Genomic DNA, 23,764 nt, shown 5'->3' with positions numbered 1-23,764 from the left:
TTTAAATCCTACACTGAAAAAAATCAATTTCAAAAACTAAAAATCGATTTTCTCAGAATGGTCGTCTCAGATTTTGATGAAATGGTAGATAAATTGTAGATAAATATGTGCCCTACAACTCTTCCATACATCGCAACTTGTGCATATTTAATGCAAAAAAGTTTTCCTAATAAAAACTTTTTCAAGATTTGAAAACTTGAAAACTTTGTTTTGTACAGCTATAGAAAAAATCAATAACAGGTAGAAATGGATTTATGGTGACCCTTTGATGCTAAAATACAGTTTTCAGCTTGTTTTTGTAGTCAAATACAACATTGAATTGAATCAGAGAGCAACGACAGGTCTCAAACAATAGCCATCTGCCGAAAATCTCTTGATCGGTCGGTCAGGTATCGAATAGTTGTTGTAGATTTAGGTATCTATTAAGAGTCACTGCAGATATGACAATAATAAATGGATTGTATAGATACCTAAAGGATGAATAAAATTGCTCTGCAGTTGTTTGAAAATTACTGGTCGTGACCGGCAGCAAATATAAAGTGACGAAAAATAAATAACATTATTTTGTTTCTGCGTAATCATCAGAATTCAACAAAGAAAAATGTGACTTTTTTCAGCAATATGAGTCAAGCCGTGATCTCCAGGATTTTGAAAAAGTTTTTGTTAGAAAGACTTTTTTTCCTTAAATATGCACAAATTGCGATGTTTGGAAGAGTTGTAGGGCAAATATGTATCTACCATTTATCTGCCATTTCATCAAAATCTAAGATGACCATTTTGAGAAAATCCACTTTTAGTTGTTGAAAACAATTTTTTCAGCGTAGAATTTTGAAATTTTTTCCAGTATTTTGTTTTCTGAAAATTCAATTATTTTCCTAAAACTCTTCCATAGATCACTTTTTTGTAGGACTTACCATTTTCGAGTGAATAAATTTTAATAAAAAATGAGAATAAAATATTTAGCCCTTTCCATATGTTAGTCAAGATAAATTAATAAGCAGCTTCGGAAAACTAAGTATGCCAAGTTGCTTAATTAGGTAAGGTCTTCACGCCCATAATGTTTCATTGAGTTCTGAGAGGGTCATGCCAACATCCGGTCGAGTTGGCACTAAATCCGTCTATAACGATTCTGTTTTTCACAGGTGTCTTCCTCGCCATCCCGGATCTCGTCTCAGCCTCGAGAGCTATGTGTACAATATCCTATACGAAGTATCGACACCTCCTCCCGGGAAGTCCATCCGAATATACATACCACCGGAAGAACCTCACCTACCTCCCATCAGCACCATCCTGCAGCGTCCCGCTCAGAAAGATGAGCTTCCATTCATGGACTTCCCCCTACGACAGCTTTTCACCTATCTAAGCGTGGATTGTGTGATTCAGCTGTTCACTTGCGTTCTTCTCGAGAACCAGGTTCTTCTGAAATCTACCGACTATCGGAAGCTCACCATCATAGCCGAGTGCATCACTTCCCTACTGTTCCCCTTCCAATGGCAGCACGTATACGCCCCGATTCTACCGGCCTCGTTGCATCACTTCCTGGATGCGCCCGTACCATTCGTGATGGGGCTCCATTCGGACTCCGATAGCAGCCTTCGGATTGGCAGCGAAGCCAATCTCTGCTACGTAGACGTCGATCGAAAATCCGTTCAGCTGCCAGAGGAGTTACCGGCGTTTCCCCACAGACACGACTTCATTGCGGAGATAACTGCCGCCCTCGATAAGTACCAAGTACCTCGTGATAGATCTCTAGATCCACCCTCCATTCTCAGCCCAAAGAATCTCCTCAAAGATCACGACATGATGACGTCGAGCTGCACGCTGCCCTCGGGGATGCACGCCCGGCGGAAGCACTCGCTGCACGACGTCCTCGACTGGGACCGGCCAAACTCACCCGATCTGCCACTCCCCACGGCAGCGGTTCCCTCGAGGCCCGACGTCCGCCAGCGGATCGTTGACATCGTCCGTCGCAGCGGAGGCGACGAAGTTGACTCCGGAACCAACGAGGCGATGCCAAGCACAAAGCAAAAACAACCCCTCAGCACGCTGGAGCAATACTACGAAGATCTGAGACTGAACAACTCGATAAGGGAGATTTTTCTGAACCGCTTTGTACAGATGTTTGCCGCCTATGAGCAATTTGTGATTTTACCTAATCAGGTATCTAATTTATATGTTTTTATGTGAACTTTATCGGAACACATCTTTTTCCGCTCTACCACAGGACAAAGAAGACTGGCTTAGTAACCGCGAATCTCTGCACAACTTCGACAAGGCCTCATTCCTGTCGGATCAACCGCAGCACCATCGGCCCTTTCTGTCCCAGTTCGTCGAGAGCCAGATGTTCGTGACACTGATCGACAACAAGATAATGCTTGCGTGGAATGACGACAGCGGCGAAAACACCTGCTCTCTCGATAGTCTGAACGGTGATGTAGAGTACAATCTCAAACTCTTTGACAATCGCATTAGAATTCTAAGGTAGACCATAATCAATCACCATCGCTGCCTCTCACAACCGCATTGAATGCCTTCCCCCTCCGCTTCCAGGAAACGGTACGGTGGCGAAAGTATGATCCGCACTGCTAACTACGAACCCTGCATCCTCGCCAGGGAGACCCAGAAGCTGCTGGACAAGCGACTGGCCAGTATCGATATGGAAGTAGCGCCACCCAGTGAAATCCTGGACAAGCGACCGCCCTACTACCGGAGCTTCCCGCTGCTGGAGAAGTCCGTGCTGAACCAGGAGTGCGCCTCGAGGTACGCAAGGCGTCATTGCCATTAGAAGAATGTGTGTGTGTGTGTATATGTGTGGATTCGGCTAAAAAATAATGCGAAAACAAACCTGCTTCATGCCCCGCCGCCACCGCCGCCTCGCATACGCTTTGTTCTTTTAACGCTGCGGTTGAGAGTGTGCTAAGGGGCTTGCGCATCACATCCACAACACTCCCCGGGAACATACTCTCAAAGAAAAGGCCAAATTCAAACAAGAAAAGGCTTGTTTTCGGGATTATTTGAACGTGTATCGATTTTTGATAGTCGTAGCTGTGTTTTAGTTTGTTCAGTTTGTACAGTTTGTCTAGTAAGCGTTTAATTCTTTTCCTATTCGTGATGTATAGATAATAGAAAAATCTATTTGAGAATAGTGTGTTGTATGCTTTGTTACGTATATTTGGAGTTTCCAAAATATGGGTAGGTTAGTTAGTTTCGGCATGACGTTGACTTCTGGTAAATACCATAACAGTGGATTCTGGATGTGATATAAATCTGTCAAAATTTTATTTTTTTTCATAAAAATATGACTGCTAAGCGTTCAATTTTCTGAAATACCTGAAAATCAAAAATGAAAGTTGAAAATGAGGTTAGTAAATGATTACACGTAGTGTGTCAGAGTTACTATGACGTAGTCGTATCTGTACAAGTATATATTTTTTGCATTTAGATGTTCGTTATCTTCAACGACATTATTTTAATTTTTCGTAATGAAATTCATTCTGTGGTCAATGTAATGGGTACGAACGACGGTCCCAAGTCCAAGCCGGCTGCCCCCAGGTATGGGCAAAATCGCATCGAAATTCGTTCAACAACACTCATTCACAGATAAAACTCACCCTTCTATTCTCCGTTTATGCCTCACTTTATTTGAGACAGAAAACATTCACCTATTCTCTTCGCAAAGCTCGTTCTCGATTAGAACGGAAAAATACTGTCTCGATTCCGCTCATCTATTCTCAGAATTTTTTGCATTCCCTCATTTGCCTTTCGGAATGATGGTGATAGAATCAAACACTGAAAACTTTTGCTTGAGCCAGCGAGAGTCTCTGTAAAATCATTCGTTTTCACTCAAATAGCAATCATTGAGCCTCGATCGCGGCAGTAAAATATAGGTAGATAGTTGAAATCGAGTTGTTTCCTGTGCACTATTGCAATGACATTTTTTTGTTTCTAGTATGAAGCTAAGTCATAACGATTTAAGCCAACGCAAAAGACCATATTAACGCAAGTTATTGATGAGCGGGAAGGTGGATTTCATGTGCACTTGAATGCTGACAAGGAAAAGAGTTCAAGGGAAATAAAATCATACATACACGCAGATTCAATTTATTTTGACTCACTTGTTATTTTGTTTCGTGCGATCCTTCCGAAGGAATATTCATTCATTGAATGTTGTTTTCCACTCTTCGTTTTGTTATGTTTTCTATCAGTCCAGAATGAAGATGGTCGGGGAGTGTAAAATGATTCATCGTGCAATCTCACGATTGTTTGCTGCGTTCTTTTTGTCATGATTGTTCCAAGCAGATACAAGAGTGATTTATATTCAGGTGTGGAGAAATGAGCGAATGAACTTTTCCATACTTGGCTGCCCCTGGCGTCGGAAGCGGTGACCTCTCGCAAGTAAACCTGTGTTCCACTGATTGCCCGGCTAGTTTGAAACATAGGAAACGATCCTTTAGCAAGGTCGGACGGCATACATTTGCCTGTATCATGTTCTGAAGGAATTTTCGTACTCATTTGATACTTTGTTTTGGACATTTAGCTTTTCTAGGAAATGTGAGTTTTATGAAAATATTGCGCTTTTTTAATGAGGCATGAGGTTTCCAGTAAGGTTTTGTGACATTAGGTTTCGTACACAAATTACGTAACGCGAGAAGGAGGAAGGAAGGTGCTATCATAATCGTTGCGTAACAAAATTCTTGAGCTAGCTTCGATTTTTGGACCGAATGAAGGGTGTTCCCTGAGCCAGGATGATAAAGCATGTGTTGTAATGGACCTAACAGCAGCTAGTAAGCAGGCTCCGATCAATGCATCTCGAAAACCGCGTGATTCTGCTGGATCATTATTTTGTCGTGGCTGCTAAACATAAGCTAATTCCGTCTGTGATCGCAGGATGCAAAATAAAGCTAGAGAATCTTGGTCATGCTGAAGCAGTTCAATACATATCCAATATGGTCCAATGTTCGTTGCAGTTCGTTCGGGAAGGCACTGTTCTTCTAACGCATTTTCTCATGGGCTTGATTTTAAAGGGATGTGCGGGCTGTCTGAATTCGAGGTTATTCAGCATTATGAAATAATAAACCCAGTTCATAATTCATAACTAATGTTGATAGAGGACCAGACGGGAACCCTCGTTTTAAAAAGGGGATATATATTTTCAATTGAATCTCAATATAATATTCGTTGCTACAAATGCTCAGAGAAAAAAAGTTAAAAAAAGAGTTAAACGTCGGATGGCTCCTCTTTTCCGGGAGTAACCAGATCTCACTTGGATGAAAACTCGAGATAAGGGACCCGGAACTGGAAATTAAACATTTTGAGTAAGCGGAAATCGTTAGCTGTTGTGTGGAAAAACCTAGCGATTCTGTCAAAGCAGAATATATTGAGTCCGTAAACTCCTAAAATCGATGAAGCGGAATTAGTAGAATATTTAACTGTGTGGTTTGCTCGTCACATAAGGACATCCCAGTTTTGCAAGTAATGAAATGTAACTACAGGAGCTGCTGTATTGACCCAAAAGTAATTACTTTTGTATAAATCTACATCAATTTATACTAGCTCGTGTTCCTCTCAGCTAAGGCCAGATGGTTTGAAAGCACCATTGATTTTTCGTCTCTGTTTATTCGAAATTCTATGAACTTGTCGAAAGTCCTTCTGAAGTCACTTTCGTATGAACATTTGAGTCTGGAAGATGTCTGATTTTTTACGTTGATATTTTCATTACTTACCACGTTCACGCTGGCACGTAACACAGGTGGTCTGCACTCGAGATGAAGAATAGAAGGTGCGAAAATTCACGGGGTTTGGTTGTGTTGAACTTTGATTGTGTTAGTAGCCAGTTCACATACCAGGCATACCAGTCAGTTACTCAAATGGTACAAAATTTAATGTGAACGAATAACGTCGAAAGAGGATATACAGAAGCTTATTACAGATTTCCAAATCATATTTTTCGCATTATGAAAAAAAAACAGAACATATCATGAACTAAAATGTTTAATTTTTTCTTTGATTTCAGAAATAGTATTCTAATGTCTAATATGTTTGGATTCTAGAGCAACTTCATGGAAGTTTGATTTTTGTCAGAAATTGTAATTACTTTTTTCACAATTAGAGAGCTGAAAACTTCGTCGTCTAAAACTAAGACGCAAGCGGAAAACTTTTCGTCTCAAGTCATACGGAGTCAATTAAATTTATTTTTCAAGTTTATCTTACATGAAAAAACTTGCAACCTTTTTTCCCATGTACTGTCAAATGTCAAAAGAACAAAAGATTGTGTGACTCTGACTTTGTTCGTTTACGTTTTTGATCGACGTAACGAGAAGTAAAATTGTATTGAAATTAAGTTTAGAACACTTCAAAAATACTGAAATTTCCGTTTCTGTTAAAATGTCGGGCCCTTATGATTTTGAACGCTAGCATTGATATAGGAAAAAAAACTAGTACGTTCATTTCACTTGCTTATTTTTACTTTTAATAACAACACTTTTCCTAAGTAGTGGACTATTATAAAAAAGTAACATACATCAACGAAATCTGTGACGTCAGAGATTTGAAAAATCTTCCCACCTTTCATTTTCCATCTCGGTTTGCACTAGACTGCCTCATCGTTATTCTGTCATGATTCGTTATATATAACAACAAACGAATGCCACTGGGGGAAATGACTTCTGTAAGGTCATATAACGAAAGTGAATTATTCGAAAAAACGTTCAAGGCATTAAGCGTAGCCGCCAGTGGGCGAGGAGCATGAATTACAGGGCCGTCATGAACGTGTTAATAAAAGCTAAAATATTATAATTTTTTTCCAAACGATTTTGATTTTTTGCAAAGATTATATTAACGTTACGTAATTTAAGGGGATATTCTAGACACGCGTTTCCGACGTTTTCTCGAGCTCCATAAGAATATCGAGCTCTATAAGAATTATTATTTGTTCTTCTATCTTTTAACAATAAAACAAAAATTGAACAGAGAAAAAACATTCATAACTGGAATTGTTAAGAGCTGATGAAGTGAGAGAATTAAAAAAAGTTGTGTCATGGCGTACACGATTCGAACAGATTCTGAATCAGTAAAGTGCCGCTATCGCATGAACCTCGGACAAGTCAAAAACATCTTTTGGCGGTATTCAGAGGTGGCCGTTTGAAAAACAAAATGCGGCTTAAAACGTTTTTTCTTACGTTCCCCGATTTTTTTAAAATAGTAAAATTTAAAATATGTTATGTTTTGGAGGTTCGTGCGATAGAGAGATGCCTGCAGATTGTACCCATATAAATTTTACATAAATCGGTTCAGTAGAACTTGAGATATCGTGTACGCCAGTTTGAAAAAATTGGTTCGAGAAAAACGCGTTTGAAGTTCATTGTTATGGCCGTACCAGGTTGAATACCGCATCACTAAAATGGCTCTAACTCGATAAATAGTAGAATTAACGAGTATATAAGTCCTCTCTAGGGAATATTCTTGTATGCCTAAACAACAGAAATATGAAAGAAAAAAAATTTGATTTTTTTCAAATTTCTAGACTAGAATACTCCCTTAATAGGGAGGATGGTTTGTCTTGCGTTACTTATTGTTACATAGGTTACATTGTGTACCTCGCCAAACACGTTTTTCTCTGCTCTGATCTGTTGCTATTATTTCCTTTGCTATTTTTTTTCCCGGAAACCAATTACACAATGTCGCCTTTTCGATTTGAGAGTGTTCTTCCCTTTCACTGTTTCGTTGGTCCGTACTGAACAGCGGAGACAGTTGATATGCGGCTTCCAATTGTTGTGTTATTGATAGCACAAATAGTCCGATGTTTCATGCTGCAAGCATCAGAACATGTGTAAACGAAGAGAGATTGTATTGTCCTCACTTGATTATGATTGCGTGTACGTTATAATAACACAACAGTGATGTTTTTTTAGCCCATTTATTTATTTATTAGGCTCATTAGCATTTTAGCTGTAACAGAGCCGGGTTTTAATCGTGTACATGTACATAAGTTTATGTTTCTATAAATTGTAAATTACACAGTAGTTAGTAGCAGCCATTTAGGCGTTATGTTTTCTGTTCCATTACATTCTTCACATGCCTTCACATCAACTTGTTACGTATATCTGTATCACGTAAGTGTAAGAAAAAGAGCATCGAATTATGTTTGGGGATAGGAGCTTTTTCAAATTCCCTTTTTTTTAAATACGAGGACAATCGAGAGGAAGAATTACATCAGCGAATAGCCGTGCAGGGTTTAATAGCGCGCTTTTTGTGTTCGCGTCAATGTTTTTTTCGATTCAATTTTGGTCCATCACGATGAAGTGAAATCGGCGAATTCTCTACGCATACTGAAACATCGATTCTCCTATTTCATTCTTTTTTGCTGTCGTTTCCTTTCAATTTTGAAGGCAGAGGCCATCATTGACGATTGAAATTGCTCGAATGGACTATTTTTTCATTTTCATCATGGAAATAAAATATCCTGGGTTGTTTTCCTAAAAAGCGGTATTCAAACAGACATAAGAAGACATGGTATTTGAATATAAACCACTCCAATAAATGAATGTTACAATTCGCCGTGAGAAAGGAAATTTGGAAATTTCGCTGTAGTGTGAAGAATAAATAGATATTTTCTCTATTAGCACTTTGAAAGAGCAACAGACAAACAAAGCAAGAGACAAAGTGAATAATGTGCGACTTGGAATGTAGTAGGCTTCACATTTAAATCAGAAGGCAGGGCAAGGTCATCAACGAATCTCTCGTACAAACGAACGCATGCGAGTAGTAAAAGCGTGTATATCAATACTCAAGAACCCGACAAGATGCATCTAGTACTAGTCATGGGCATCATTTACGTAATTTAATTCAGCTTAAAGCTCAAATTCCCTTTAGGCTGAGCAATGAAATCGGAATGTTTTAGACTTCCATATAAAAAAAAAATATTGTTAGCGTTCCCTAGTGGTATCTTCTGTGAAGGAAAAAAGAATTGCCACGCTAACTGAACTGGAGATGGAGTCCATTTAGATTGTGGACTTGATGATTTTTTCGGAGCTTTTTCACAAGGGTAAGGTTGCACTTTCTTACGGCTGTTCTCGGATGTGCAAAATTTGAACAAAATTTGAGCTTATATATAAGTATTCTTACTTCTAATCCGTTATCAACAATAAGATAAGGGATTTCTCTTCAATCCGAGGAACGGCTATGAAAAAAAAAATATTTACGATTTTCTTCTATCCATCTTCTAAGCCGATTACAGCGATGTGAGTCAACGCAAATAATCATAGGTCGTACACGGTCGTTTGGTCGGTAGATGCAATCACACTGTTTAATCGTTCTTATCTTATTCTTACAAATATACGCTATCCTTTCGGTTTTGGCAGGATAAAATTTTGGTATTGAGCTAAAACGAACCATGCAATTCCGTGAATTCAAAGCTTTTATCCGAATAAGGACTAAAGACCTCCCAGCGGACAGCCTGGAAATTTTGAGTATATTGTCTTATTCGAAAGGATAGTGTAGGGTAAATGATCTTGGTTTATTCAATTTGGGGTGTTTTCACGTAACTAGTGAATGCAAATTTTCTTCACAACAATCTTCACAACAATCATTATATGTGATTGTTAAAACGAGTTTGGGTTTGTTGAAAAGCCGTAAGTCTCTAGTTTCTAATTTTACCGTATGGCGTTGAAATTATTCAAATATTTATGTTTTTTAACGATTTTCCTCAAAGAGAAATTATGATCATGGTTTGTCCAGCTCTGATCATGGTTTGTCCGGTTTTAGAAATCACCATTTTTGACTGAAAAAATTCGAATTTTCAAGTAGATGTTGCATGTATCATTGCTTGGGTTTACTGTCATCATATTGATCCATTCATAATTTAGGCTTTCTTCAGAATGTTGCCTTTTCTTGGGCATTTTAAAAGTGTTCACCTCAACACACTCAACACAGAGAAACTTTATTTCTTTCGCGAAAGACACAATAATAAACTGCAGCGCGCCAAGCGGTTACCATAGAAATCATGTGGACAAACAACATTATTGAATTGGACCTCATGATCAGAATTAAGTTCATCAAAATGCGTTAATTTAATGGTTTAGCTATGTAAATCTGATACAAATGGTGTGCAAGCATGATGTTTACAACATTTGCAAGTGTTATAATCCAAAAAAGGTCTGAACACGTGCCAAATAATCATCTGGTGATTGATTAAAAGTTAGCTCAAGTGAGGGGCGCATTGACACCAATAGCGTGTGTATTTTTTAATTCTTCGAAACACGTGAATCCGTGAAAATATACTATAAAACTACTGTAAATCATGAAGAGGACAATACTCTTTATATGTTTTGAAATATTCGAATACCTAATTTGGCACAGGTGCGTTGAACTCAAGCATTTAAAACAGTGGACAAACCATGATCATATTTTCGACTGGACAAACCAAAATCATTTACCTTAGTTAAAAAAACTTGTCACATTCCCAGTTAAAAGAATAATTTCATAGAATCAAGACATCTTTGGATGTGGAAATTTTGTATCGAAGCATGCCAATCATATTTTCCTTGTAATTTTTTCTACTGCGAGAATGGCAAATAAATCGCTCGAACTCAAATTAGATGAAGATTTCCTCTTCATCCTCAATTTCAGTCAGGGCAGTATACATCTTTTTGCTAATCGACCCGTCGAACGCACACTCATCGAGTCATGGTTTGAGAAACTTTGCATGGAGCCGTACCGTGGAGTGGAAGCGAAACGGCTCCGAAATCTATACCTCGTGAAGCTGGTGACCTGCATTCAGTCGGGCGTTCTGGTAGACCACTTTTGTAGCAAACCGGTGCCCGGCAGTTTAGAACCACTGCCAATGGCTGTCGCTCCATCGAATATGGATGAGCCCCCATGGCTGAAGGATTTCGAGGCCGGTTCGGCGGGTGTTGATGTTGCGGGTGGAGCGAAGAATTTTTCAAGCTATCTGTGCACCAAAAAGCTGGAGAACAACAGAGGGCTTTGTCTGTATCTCGCTGTCTCTATGGCAGACGATGATCACAAGCCAGAGTGGCTTGATATGGTCACTGGGAGGCCACGGCTGCTGTCCGAACAGGACGAAGAAATCGAAGAGGCTTTCCAGAAAGTAACGACGGCTCCTCGTGACGAGGATGGTGGACCCGATGAGTGGGAAGAATATAATGCGCGACTGTTGAGAGCCATACGAAATGAGCTTGCCGGGTCGGCTTCTCCCAGAGATGACACGTACTTGGAACAACTGCTAGCCGATTTCGGTGCATATATCGCCAACAAATCTATGGGAAGGGAACTCGAAACATACAGCGATGATCAGAAACGCTCCTATATGTTGGGTTATTTGGAGAAGAAATTGGAGCATAAACCGAACGATAAAAGGCGATACGTTCATTGAGTTGATTATATTTTTATTGAATTTATTTTGAAATATACATTTACTATATCATTGTGATTTTTGTATTTTATTATGTTTAATGCTAATAACGAATAGAATACACTGCGTTTCACAACTATAGAACCACTCATTTTTTTCTTAGTTTCCAGAGATATGTAAGAAGTCGGTTAAATTGAAGTGTATTGTGTAGGATATAATAACTATCTTCATTTAAAAAACTGGCCGTTTGAACTTTGTTGTTGTGTTCAGGCGCGAAACAATAAAAACTAAAATTCCAGAGTTTCATAACTATAGAACCAGATGGAAAAACTCTCACTCCTTTACAAAATTAACATCAAATTCACATGAATTACAATAAGATTCTAATTCGTAGGTCATCTTTAGTTCTCAGGTTTTAGGTTTTGACCAAGCTGCGCCATATTGTAGTGTGTATCTCGTTCTACGCCGAGGATTCTTCTCGTTTAAGCTCTTCAAATCACTCATACTGCTTGTAAACTACATCTACTATTCGTACGATCACTCCTCATAAGTTCTTGATAGGGTTTTGATCTGGTAAACAAACTGACCAGTCCAGAATCTGAAGCCCCTATTCAATAAACCATGTCTTGACTTTCCGGATTTTATGAATTGATGCCAAATTACCCAATTATCACGTTATTTTTGATGCAAAAACAGAAGTAAATGACTCTGGAGTACTTCATTGCACTGAAGATAGTTATTGTGTTCTACACTATATACTTCAATTCAACCGATTTTTCACATATCTCTGGAAACTCAAAAAATGAGTGGTTCTATAGTTGTGAAACCCAGTGTAGTAGAAATTAGTTCTACTCCATTTTTCGATCGAATTGAAAATTTGCGTGAATTTTTTGATGCTCTTTAATAATGGTTACTGTTCACGGAACCATTACACACATTTAATTCCGATGCACATGCACAATCCACTGTTCAATCAACACCACTATCAACGTCAATCGAACCGAAACCCCTAAACGAAAGATGCATTTCCAATCAGGTTCCTCTTCCCCCAAGTAAGTGAGTCAGGTACGTTGATTTCTATCGCTTTTTGGTGTTTGGTTTTTTTCTTGTTACACTTGGTTAAGGTTCACCGGGTGGCTTCGCGCAAACCGCGAGGACGATGATGACGATGATTCGGCGACGAAGTGTAACGGAATCGGCTCACTTGTTTCGAACACCAATGGTGACGGAGGTGGTATTGCTAATATATGTATATTGTAAACGTACGCGGAATGAACGAAAAGCGCTTACGCATCCCAACCGCCGACACCCCAAATCGTGCGACAATCAACTTGCTTGGCTCCTTTTGGTGGGTTGCGATGTCACTGAAGTATTGAAAAAATAGAAAAGACAGACAACGAGATCACCATTCTACGTAGTGCCTAGTTAGTGTAGAAATAGTGTTCATCAGAACAAGAAGCAATTAACAATGCATGGTTGCATGCGTCCAGTTGATGATAGTCATGAGAAACTCCAGTGCGAATGTTGCTATGAGCTAATACGTAAGAGAACAAAAGTAACAGCCGCTTGCGATGGGCGTGCCTTGACAGGTTGATCCCCTTTAGGCGCAATTTGATCACACTGAAAATGGAAATCCTTACTAATCAATAGCTGTATTTATAGTGAAGATTATTTTTATTACATTTTTTTTTCATATTCGCAATACGATTTTAGTTCGATAGGTTTTAACGCTGGTTCACGAAATATAAGATATTTTATTTACGTTTACAGTATTGTTTGAATACTCAATCCCTTCATTCCAAGAGATTGTGGAAATCTCTGAATTGTTTCTCTTCGTTTTTATGTTATTTTTTTGCGTTTCATTACCTCAATCTGTTCACGTAAGTAATTCCTGGATAGGGTTCATCCGGTTTCTTCTTAGCCACCCTGACTCTTCCACAAAAATGTTGTGATACAACATTATTTCCATATTCTCCTTGAACATTCCTTTCAATCGAATGCTGTGAATCATACTACTTGGCTACAATGTATAATCGCGTCTCATATCAAATTGTACACTGAACTGAACTAAATATAAATATCGAGTGGTTCGAACAATATTTTGGACGAGTCACGCATATTGGCAGAAGCGATTGAATGTTGCATTAAAAATACATCTCCTGCATTTTACAGCAGCCATTCCATGCCAAACCGATATAGTGGTTCTTAGATTTTCGTAAAAACTGGTAATTTCGTTCCTTATCGCAAAATATTGGATAGATAAAACAAAATATTTTTTTTTATTTTTTCCCCTCCCGTTTTTTTGGGAATCATGATAAAAAAACGGGTCTTAACATTGTACGATAAGGAACAAAACTACCAGTTTTCACGAAAATCTGAGAACCACTATATCGGTTTGGCATGGAATGGCTGCAAATGATATTTGAAAAAAAAACATCATGTTTTCTGACGAAACCAAATATAACACAAAGTATCGTGATTTTTCAATTTTCGCGGGTTACGTATTTACGATTTTCGATTTTTTTGTACGTTATGTTGGTACTCATGTCTCACCTATGCTGACAAGTTCTTCTTTCATATGTTTCTCTGTTTCAAATTTTGTTTGAAAAACACCATTCGGATGCTATGGAATCCATAGTATGGATGTTAGAAAACTCTCAAGCTGAACTGTCAGTGGGGAACTCAATTCAAGGGAGCAAAAAGTGAAAACGACAGTGGGGAACACGATATGTTGATGCCTATAAGTTCAGTAGGGGTTCAATTTGGACGTCACCTACGTGGTGCAGACGCATTCCAAATGTGGACTATCAACCCAAAATTGATTTTTAGCTTATGTTTTGTCATCCCGATTTATTACATTAAATGAGCGTAAAAATGACAGAAAAGGCCATTACTCACAAATACTGGTAAGCATTTGTATAATATATATGGTACGGCAATATAAGATTAATACGAGCGAGCGAAACAAAACACACGTTTCAAATAAGCATGCATTACTTGGCCACGGCCCAGACCGAGAAGGATATGGATCTCCTTTATGCTGGAAAGTGTTTTCTAGGAGTAAAATTAGAAAACAATTTGCAACTTCAATTTGTAATCAGATGTAATATTATCACGCTCCTCCCCAACAGCATCATAAGCTATGTGGATAACGTGATCGTGTAAAACAGTCTTGCATTCCAGCCGGCCTTGGTTATTTTCCCGTTGACGGCATTTGGGCTTTTTTTTGGGCGCAATCCCAAAAAAGATGAAAAAAGAAAAAGAAAGAGATGTCTGCTTCCATACATACAAACATTTTAAAGCGTTGGGCGACATATGACAATATTTGCCTATTTGATGCTTCAAAGCACGAAATGTCATGTTTTCTGTCGAAAATGAAATGCTTTCTGATAACGCTAGTTTGGGTGTAGAAATGGTGAAGTTATTTTGGATAAGAGAAACGTTTATCGGCGGTACACCATGTTTTCAGAGGGCCGAGGAGATGTGAGCAACGTCAACAACAGACTTAAACATTGATGAAATGAAGAAAATAATCCTCGCAACGGGCCTCATCCTCGCAACGGGCCTCTGGACGACATATTTATTGTTCGGAACGTCTACTTTACAGATCCGTACAGCATTGCCCTGGAACACTCGTTCAACCCGCCCTCTAGTCCAACTGTTTTTAACTGTCTCATCTACTGTAAACACCAGACCCCTCACCCTAATTGTCTTCGAGGTCGCCAACCTCCTTTCTTCTCAGTGCAGTCATTGGCAAATATTCGCGGATCTTGCGACACCAGAGTCGATAGGTTTTAGTCTTGTTCCAGTTTCTACGCAAAGCGTCACGTTTGTTCGTCAGCGTTTCGTATGAGCTAGAAGCCAAGGACTCCTAGCAAATGTACTCCACCGGAACGTATGTCAACGGTGTTGAGCTCACCATTCATTCTCCTTCAGCTACAAATGTGGTGAACGTCTCTCAATTGGGTTTATTCGGAAGTTTCAAGCCGCCAAAGATGGTCTTGATGGATCTGACGAGATGTTCCCTTGTTCCACCCAGATGCAGCACCGACGATTGTTTCAACTAACAATGGCGTATGTTTCGTAGTGATTCAACCAGTTCATTGATCGCCCTCATGAAACGGGTTCATTCATTCATTCATTGTACAGCAATGTAAAAATTTCAAAAAATTCTCAAAAATATCGGTTTTGTTTATTTATTTATTCAAAAGGGGATTGCTTCTAAGAGCCTTAAACTATGTTAATAATCGATCGTGTTTCCACTTGCTGCAATTATGGCCTCCACACGCTTATGGATCGCACGGCAGATCCTTATAATGTAGTCTGGTTTCATTTCTCTCCAGGTACGAGTTTGTCTGAGGTTTGCTGTGGCGTTGAGAACAGGTCTTGGTCTGCAGGTCTGACGTGCCATCGCCATCGGATTGAGATCAGGGCTGGATGGTGGCCACATATCCTTTGCACAGAACGGCAGTTGTTACTGCAACCACTTCTGAGCGCGGTTCGAGGTATGACACGGACTCCCACCTTTTTTAAATACAGCATTTGAACTCCGTGTTTACTTTGTTGCCTTCTAGGATGAACACCTAGTACATTTTATTGCCATCGGAAGCCACCAATTCAAATACCATTACGCTAGCAGGATGCTTGGTCAGATGCATGTTTTTTAGCACTTCTTTTGCAGAGAGAGAACCAACATAGTGTTCTGGAATGTGATACGGGATCACCGATAAATATGTTCTCGTAGATGTACAGAACTACCGGATTTTTTCGCGTTCAGAACTTTCTTGCATTGCTCGACTCATAGCTCTCGAATGCGGTTGTTAATTATCTTCCGTGCCTTAAAGTCGCTGATCAAGTGTTCCTTCGCCATTCTTCTCATTGAACGCTCTGGATTCGCCCGAATCTTTCTTTTGATGGCAGCGACAACCATCGGAATCAAGCCTGGTTTTGAGTTGCCGTGAACGTAAAGTATCATGTCACGGTGAACCTCATTGTAACAAACAACTCAGAAAATCGTGGTGAATAGAATGTTCTTGTTCACGTTCACATTAAAAGTTCGTCAGTAAGCGTGAAGTAAATAAACATCGAGCTTCAATAAAGTAATTCGGATAAAATATACAGTTGTTAACGAACCAACCCGAAGCAACGAAGTTTTTCGATCGGTGCAGAGATCCGATTAAATGAAATTGCATCTTAAGGTAGGTTTAGAGTTCCCGTGAACGTGAACGCGAACAAACACTTTTTTGTTAATAATTCATCAGTCCATATATAAAACGCGAGGAAAACATCTTGAAACGATAGGAAGAAACATGTTCTAGTTGAAAAACATGTTCAAACACAATTCATATTGATAAAAATGAATTAATTCAATATTTCACAACAATTCTGAATTTCCACCGTGGAATCGAGATGTTGGTGAACTCACCATAGTTCACCGACTTCGATGAACGTGAACGTGAAAACAGTGGTGAATATAGACGTCAAAATATTTCCACGTTCATGTTCACGTTCGAATGTCCCAAAGCATTCTGCAAATTATTTCACCGCGAACTGTGGAAGGATATGTTTAGCAATTCTCAAGTTTTCAATGAAAATTTTGATATGGATGCAATTTCAATCAATCGGATCTCTGCGCGGGTTAAAAAACTTGTTGGTTGGTTTGGGTTGATTCGTGAACAACTGTATATTTTATCCGAATTACTTTATTGAAGATCGATGTTTATTTACTTCTCGTTCACTGTTGAACTTTTAAAATGAACGTGAACGTGAACAAAATCATTCTATTCACCACGATTTTTTGAATTGTTTGTTCGCAATGTAGTTCACCGTGAAATGATCGTCCTATTCCACCGCCTGTTCAAGTTCACGTTCACGGGTACTCTAAACCGGCCTTTACTGAAAAAATTCGAGAGTCGCTTAACATATCCTTTTACAGTTCACGGTGAAATAATTTTCAGAATGCCTTGCGACATTCGAACGTGGACATGAACGGGGAAATATTTTGACCTCTATTTTTTTTTTTTTTTTATCCAAAATATATATTTTATTAAGGCTCATATGGCGTCAGCCTAACGGGGCCGGGAGTTCAATATTTTGACAATGTTTGCTTAGACTATGTTAGTAAGATGTAACCGATTACTCGCGGTTGACTCGAGGTTAGTATTACAAGTGTTCTCATAATTGGTATGTCGCAGTCTTCGATGCTCTGTACGTGTGCCCGACACGGGATACTTCCTATTGGGATGCAGCTGACCATTAATCAGCAACGCCCCCCTAGTCTGTACCCCATATCTAGCGTGGTGCGTCTTTCTCGACTCGAGGAATCCAGGATAGAATAGTCACTAGCCGGCGCAAACATCAGCTCGTGTAGGGTTGTCATGAGCGGTACAACCTTTGGCTCTTGTTGAATGATCAGTGGACTGCACAACCTTTGGCCCGTGTATCTGTAATATCGTGTATCTGTAAAGAGTGTGTGTATGTATTGCCGCGACTAAGTAAAAGTTTATAGATCGGATAGGAGGGATATGAAACGGGGACACAACGAAGGAAACATCATTAAACGTTGACATCGGCGTTTCTGAGGAACAGGTATAGATGAAGCAGAAGATCAGGATCCCGGCTACCTAAGATATCCCGGACGGGGATATCCGATTCTCTGCCTTGTGCTCTCAGTGCTCTAGAGAGCTGAGAGCGGGCAGCATGGAACCGGATACACGACCAGACAACATGCTCGATGTCGTGGTAGCCATCGCCACAATCACAAAGATTGTTTGCTGCGAGCCCAATTTTGACCTCTATATTCACCACTGTTTTCGCGTTCACGTTCACCAAAGCCGGTAAACTATGGTGAATTAACCAACATCTCGATTCCACGGTGGAAATTCAAAATCGTAGTGAAATATTGAATTAATCCATTTCTATCAATGTGAATTGTGTTTAAATATGTTTTTCGACTAGAAAATGTTTCTTCCTATCGTTTCAAGATGTTTTCCTTGCCTTTTATATATGGATTAATAAATTATTAACAAAAAAGTGTATGTTCACGTTCACGTTCACGAGAACTCTTGACCAGCCTTAAGAGCTGATCTCATGTAACCATCTTCGCGGATAGTTGTCCTTTCTTTTCTCGGTCTAAGACGGTCCACCGGGACACTTACACGACGATTGAAATATCTTTTTTGTGCGAAGGAACAAATCACGAATACGGTGCCACTTCCCCATGGTACAACTATCAAACTAAGGAAATCGACTTATTTCACTCGCAGTCTATTATGATGAAACTCACAAGTAATAGCATGCGTGCATGTAAAGAAAACCAAAGCATTGTATGTACAGGTGAAACGGGAACCTAATTTGTACGATGGTGCAAACATTCTCACGCATACGGTATAAAAGCTGCTTTGCAGTTGAAGAAACACAACCATGTGTGTAGTAAAAATCATTGAGAAATATTGAAGACCAAGTTCTTGAAAACTCCCTCCGGATTGTGCAACCGTCCGGCAAGGCCGGTAAGACCGGTAAGACGGAGCTCGTGTACCCCTTGAAGACAAAGCAGCTGGGAGGACGTGTGACAAAATGGACCTTGTTATTAGAGGAGTTAACCTCCACTGTTAAACATCGAACGAGAACCAAGATGAAACATGGGGATGCTTGAAGTCGAGGGCTAGTATTGCTGACATCGAGTAATTCGATATGATAAGAAATGTTCGATAATGTTTAAAGCGGTATTCGAGCTGCTGGAAACCTTAAAGCTTCGATGACTACTTCGTGAGTGATGATTTGTTAATGAAGTCGATCAACGGAAGTCCCATCTCTTTTACTTGCTTCGATACACCTCGTTTTTCGGAATTTTTCTGAACCATCGATATTTTGAAAAAAATGACTGTCTCCGAGTTTGAATAACGACTGTTAGTCGAGTACCGAAGAAAAATAGTTCAAAGCAATGGCGTAAAATGGTGTACAATTAGATATCAGACGCGATATTAATAAGATGCGAATATGAGATTGATACTCGTAGCAGCCTAGTATACACCCAGGTTTTTTTACGCGGTTTTTTCTACGAGGTTTTTTTACACGGACTTTCCAATTAACGCGATTTTTTACGCGGATTTTCCAATTAACGTGGTTTTTTAAAAGGTACGTATCCCCCGCGTAAAAAAACCTGGGTGTAGTTACGACGACGTGTAGTTTGTTTTCACGTACCTCTTTGCTGCTATGGTGGAAAAATTGATCCTCTTCGACTTCTTCATGGAATCATCTAATTATTACGAGGTTTGGTCCATTCCATTAAAATTATTGTCAAAGTTTCGGCCGAATAATCCGTTTGCTTTACTTCAAATAAACTTGGATATTCTTCGTTAGTTACTTCCGATGGAACAGCAACAGGTAAGATTTATTATTCGTTTGTATATACAAGTCCTACATCACTGCAGAGTCTGCGCATGCAAACAAAACCAATTGCATGAAGAGAGCAGGTTTCGTTTAGATGTTTTTCCTCCTTTTTTCACTCCATGATCACTTTGGCCTATTGCTAGCTTACGGAATATCTCACTTGGGGTAGAAGGGTCCCATCAATGATACCAGTACTAACGAGGTCGTTGGATGACGTCGAATGTTGTCTTCTCTTCCGCAGAGGTAACAGTTTGAGACGAGTCAAGAATGGTTCCAAGTGGAAGGTGAAAGAGATTTCCCTTGACGGTGGCGGGGGAGGAGGAGGTTGCAGCAACAAGGAAAACGATAGCGGTGGGAACAAGTCCAACAGGAATTCTGCAAACCTATCGGGTGCGGAGATTAGTCCGGCGTTGATGGCACAAGCCAACTGGACCTTCGTGGAGAAATTGTTGAAGGTTTGTTGAGGTTTGATTGTGTTTATTTTTCGTACGAAGTTCATGAAACCATGTTCTTAGGATTGCAAAAGCAAAACGAAGAGAATGCTGCTGGAGAAAATAGGAACCGAGGCTATCGAGTTGGGATTAAGTGGAGAAGCCTCCGTGACCGGGGTAGAGGAGAACACACTGATAGCGTCACTCTGTGATCTGCTGGAGAAGGTTTGGTCACACGGATTGGTGAACAAACAAGGCAAGTCTGCTCTGTGGACGCATCTGACCAGTTATCTGGAAGTTAAAGACTGTCAGAACACGAGCAAGCAAATCGACAACAACTATCTGACACCAGGTGAGTTTCATTTTTCTTTGATCCATTATCACCAACACCTCAGTATACAACGGACAGTTGCTTCTATCGTGAATGTTTTACACTTCAACTCCCTAACATGCAGCCTTGGCGTGGACGGTTATGAGGAAGCGGATGGATTGTACGTCTTAACATGTTTTTTCACCTGATTATTAATATGTTCATGTGGTAGCCTTACACTATATGTTTTAATGTTAAGCTCATGATTTAGACCAACTTTCTTTATTTTTTACCCATTTTCATTAATTGTAGAAAGCTGCACTATCCCAAAATCAAGCTACAATTGTAATGACAAAAACTCAAGTCTCACCATTAGTCCAAGTGCATCATCCAACGACAATAACGGTGGTAGTACAAACAGTGGCACTAAGAGCAAATTTAACACAATTATACGACTGAAACGTAACCTTAACAAATCTCCCACGGTGGTGCGTCGCAATGAACTAATTTCGTTATCTTCCCCGGAAATATCCCCAAACTCGGCTTCGCGGTTGAGTAACTTTGTTTTGCCCAATATCATTGCGAATCTGGTGGGCACCAGACATTACTCGAGGGTGCCCACTTGCGACAGTGCCCACAGTGGCGACAACGGTAAGTCCGATCCGAGCATGAAGCACGGAACTAACCGATAGAGTGGGTGGATTAACAATCGACCGGAATAACAAACGAGATAAAATACTAACACCGGTGATTCTGCATCCGTACTAATGATGAGAATAACGAGTAATGCCTTGCTTCATTAACAATTGTGCTAATATTGTATGAACTTATTAAGCTTAGACTGTAGTCCTATTGTCACACTCACTGACAAACTGTGATTGTTTTCAAGACCTCTCCTCGTTGGCAATCGAACCGGAGATTCCACCGTCACCAACTCGAGGTCGCTCCAAATCACGCGACCGTAAAAGCTTGGGACCGGAGCAATTGCGCCCACTTCCGGAATCTTTGGAATTTGATATCAGGTACCGTATTACACTACCAAGCAGTTTATATTCGATTTAATACCTAACGCTCCGACTGCCATCTAGGAATATCCTCGCTATGACCGACATCAAGACCCACATCGGATACGCCCGGGCGTGGGTTCGACTAGCGCTGGAGAAGAAGCTTCTCTCGCGACATCTTCGTTCGCTGGTTTCCGATACCGCGCTGCTGAGACAGCTCTACAAACGGTCCGCGTTCGTGCGTTGTGACGACGAGGTGGAACAATTTCTGTACCACCTGCTGACGCTGAATGCGGTGGATTATTTCTGCTACACCAACACGTATCCCACGGCCAAACTACCGTACCGAGTTGTGATATTTCCTTCGAAGAAGGGTAGCGCCGCCACTACCTCGGCCAACGTTTGGATTGCCATCTCGGGCACGTTGGGCGAGACGCAGCAGATCAATGTGCCGCGCCATTCGCTGGAGTTTGTGTTTCATGTAAGTTGGCAGTTTTATGGAAATTATTCCATCGATGATTACATTGTGCACGAATATCTTTTTCGACAAAAAGAAATCTAATATCACATTTTTGTTTGGTTACTTTTCTCGAGCTCCATTTTAACGATAAACATGAATTTTGCGTTCTTCGCTGTGCTCGAAGTATTTCGAATGCTAACATTCTCACTGCCATGTGTGCTATTATGCAAATGGCGAATCAAGTTCCCGGGACGCATATGTACACAAAAATATAGGCTGATAAAACTGACTGAGTGCGGACAAGGCATACAATTTACCCTAATGTGAAGGTTATTTTTAAAACTAGGCAAGTTGAAACAAATAGTATGGAAGCCAAGCTAATTTTCATTTTCCATTCATTTGTGTAGGTAGCATAGCGTTTCCCTAAAACGCGGTCGATCGCGACAACGGTTTCTTTGGTTTAAGGAAATTCAAAACCAACATGCAACAAATATCGTTACGTAATCTTATGTCATCTATGCGGTCATGTCTTGGACACAAACCTCCAATTTTTTTCTTCCACATCATTCTTTTGAGTACATCGATAAAAACTTAAAAAAAAATACTCAACGATTATGTTCGTGATACAACCGCATAGTTGACTTAGGATCAGAGTAGCAAAATCTCATACTCATTTTACTGACAGCGCAAGATATTGAGACAACATCAAATTCAATCACCAATGCCCCTGCAGTTCATGACAAATTAACCGAACTTAATTACATGCAACCGAAACTCCGTCACGCGGAACATTTGGTTTTTGCATTATTCTCCACACTCATTCGTTTCACTGTCTCACTGAGAATTAACATCCAAAATATTCATACGAATCTTCGATCAACTGACAGTGGAAGGGAACAAATATCCATCAAGAGAAATATCATCTCACTGACACCGCGTCAGACGTTTATACGCGTGTTCGTGTGTATGTTCTCCTCGTTTGTTTCTAGCCCAGTCACATTTTTGTGCCGCTTATTGCACACACATCGATGGGCAACGGCACATTCGAGTACTGGGTTTATGGTTTTATGACCAACGAAAATTTCACCAGGACGCAATGATATTTTCGGCTTGAACATTCACTGACATCGAGAATGAATTGATATTTCTGTCGATGGAACGAAAACTATATCAAAACAAACGTGATGGTGAGCCAGCAGTCATAGGCACCGCGGCACCGCGATGGAAAGTAGTGAAGAGTGTCGGTGGAGATATTTTGCACTGACAAAATTTGCTTTTCGATTTCAACATGTTCTTTCGAAATTTTGCATCCTTGCTTAGGATTAAGTTAGGTTATTTGTTTCATATTGATTTTGGATTTAATAACCATAACCCAATCCACCCATTTTTTCAGAAAATATGAAATCAGCCATTTTGTAGCGGCAACCAAATAGGATTTCGAATGACAACATAAATAAACTGCGTACTAAATTTTGAGCATATAATCTAAAGGAAGGGAATCTCGTTGCACAAGTTGCTTCGAAAAAAGTAATTGGTCTTTGTATCTCGTTCTACGCAGAGGAAACTGCTCGTTTAAGCTCTCCAAATCATTCATACTGCTTGTAGGCTGCACCTACTATTCGTACGATCACTCCTCATAAGTTCTTGATAGGGTTTTGATCTGGTAAATTTTATGTTTTCACACTTCACGGTATACTTCGGAGTTTGATATAGATTTATAAAATAAATATACGTGTGTTGGCTTCCAGATCACTAATAGTTATGACCCTAATTTATTATTTATCTTCCGATACATTT

General features: G+C 39.8%; 2 protein-coding genes across 5 annotated transcripts in view; both read left to right on the top strand.

Moving 5' to 3' along the window:
* LOC129771946 (DENN domain-containing protein 5A) overlaps positions 1 to 23,764 on the top strand; it is a 99,621-nt gene that overhangs the window by 61,731 nt on the left and 14,126 nt on the right. For 2 of the 4 annotated variants that reach the window (XM_055776103.1, XM_055776102.1), the window contains 8 exons: positions 1,143 to 2,160; positions 2,225 to 2,481; positions 2,551 to 2,760; positions 20,004 to 20,217; positions 20,278 to 20,545; positions 20,816 to 21,154; positions 21,393 to 21,525; positions 21,592 to 21,988. In XM_055776103.1, coding sequence (XP_055632078.1) covers positions 1,143 to 2,160; positions 2,225 to 2,481; positions 2,551 to 2,760; positions 20,004 to 20,217; positions 20,278 to 20,545; positions 20,816 to 21,154; positions 21,393 to 21,525; positions 21,592 to 21,988 — 2,836 coding nt within the window. Of the gene's footprint in view, positions 1 to 1,142; positions 2,161 to 2,224; positions 2,482 to 2,550; positions 2,761 to 20,003; positions 20,218 to 20,277; positions 20,546 to 20,648; positions 20,685 to 20,815; positions 21,155 to 21,392; positions 21,526 to 21,591; positions 21,989 to 23,764 lie in introns of all 4 variants that reach the window. The other 2 variants (XM_055776104.1, XM_055776105.1) reach the window with 2 other exon arrangements.
* Positions 2,769 to 13,106, top strand: LOC129771948 (uncharacterized). The gene has a single exon (XM_055776106.1). The coding sequence runs from the start codon at positions 10,565 to 10,567 to the stop codon at positions 11,390 to 11,392; it is 828 nt and encodes a 275-aa protein (XP_055632081.1). The 5' UTR covers positions 2,769 to 10,564; the 3' UTR covers positions 11,393 to 13,106.

The sequence above is a fragment of the Toxorhynchites rutilus genome, chromosome 2 (genome assembly GCF_029784135.1).
Source record: "Toxorhynchites rutilus septentrionalis strain SRP chromosome 2, ASM2978413v1, whole genome shotgun sequence".
Classification (NCBI taxonomy): domain Eukaryota; kingdom Metazoa; phylum Arthropoda; class Insecta; order Diptera; family Culicidae; genus Toxorhynchites; species Toxorhynchites rutilus.
This window is presented reverse-complemented; position numbering and strand designations above follow the sequence as displayed.

Excerpts from the sequence above, each read along its gene's own strand:
- LOC129771948 (XM_055776106.1), top strand. The coding sequence starts at position 10,565 with ATGGCAAATAAATCGCTCGAACTCAAATTAGATGAAGATTTCCTCTTC.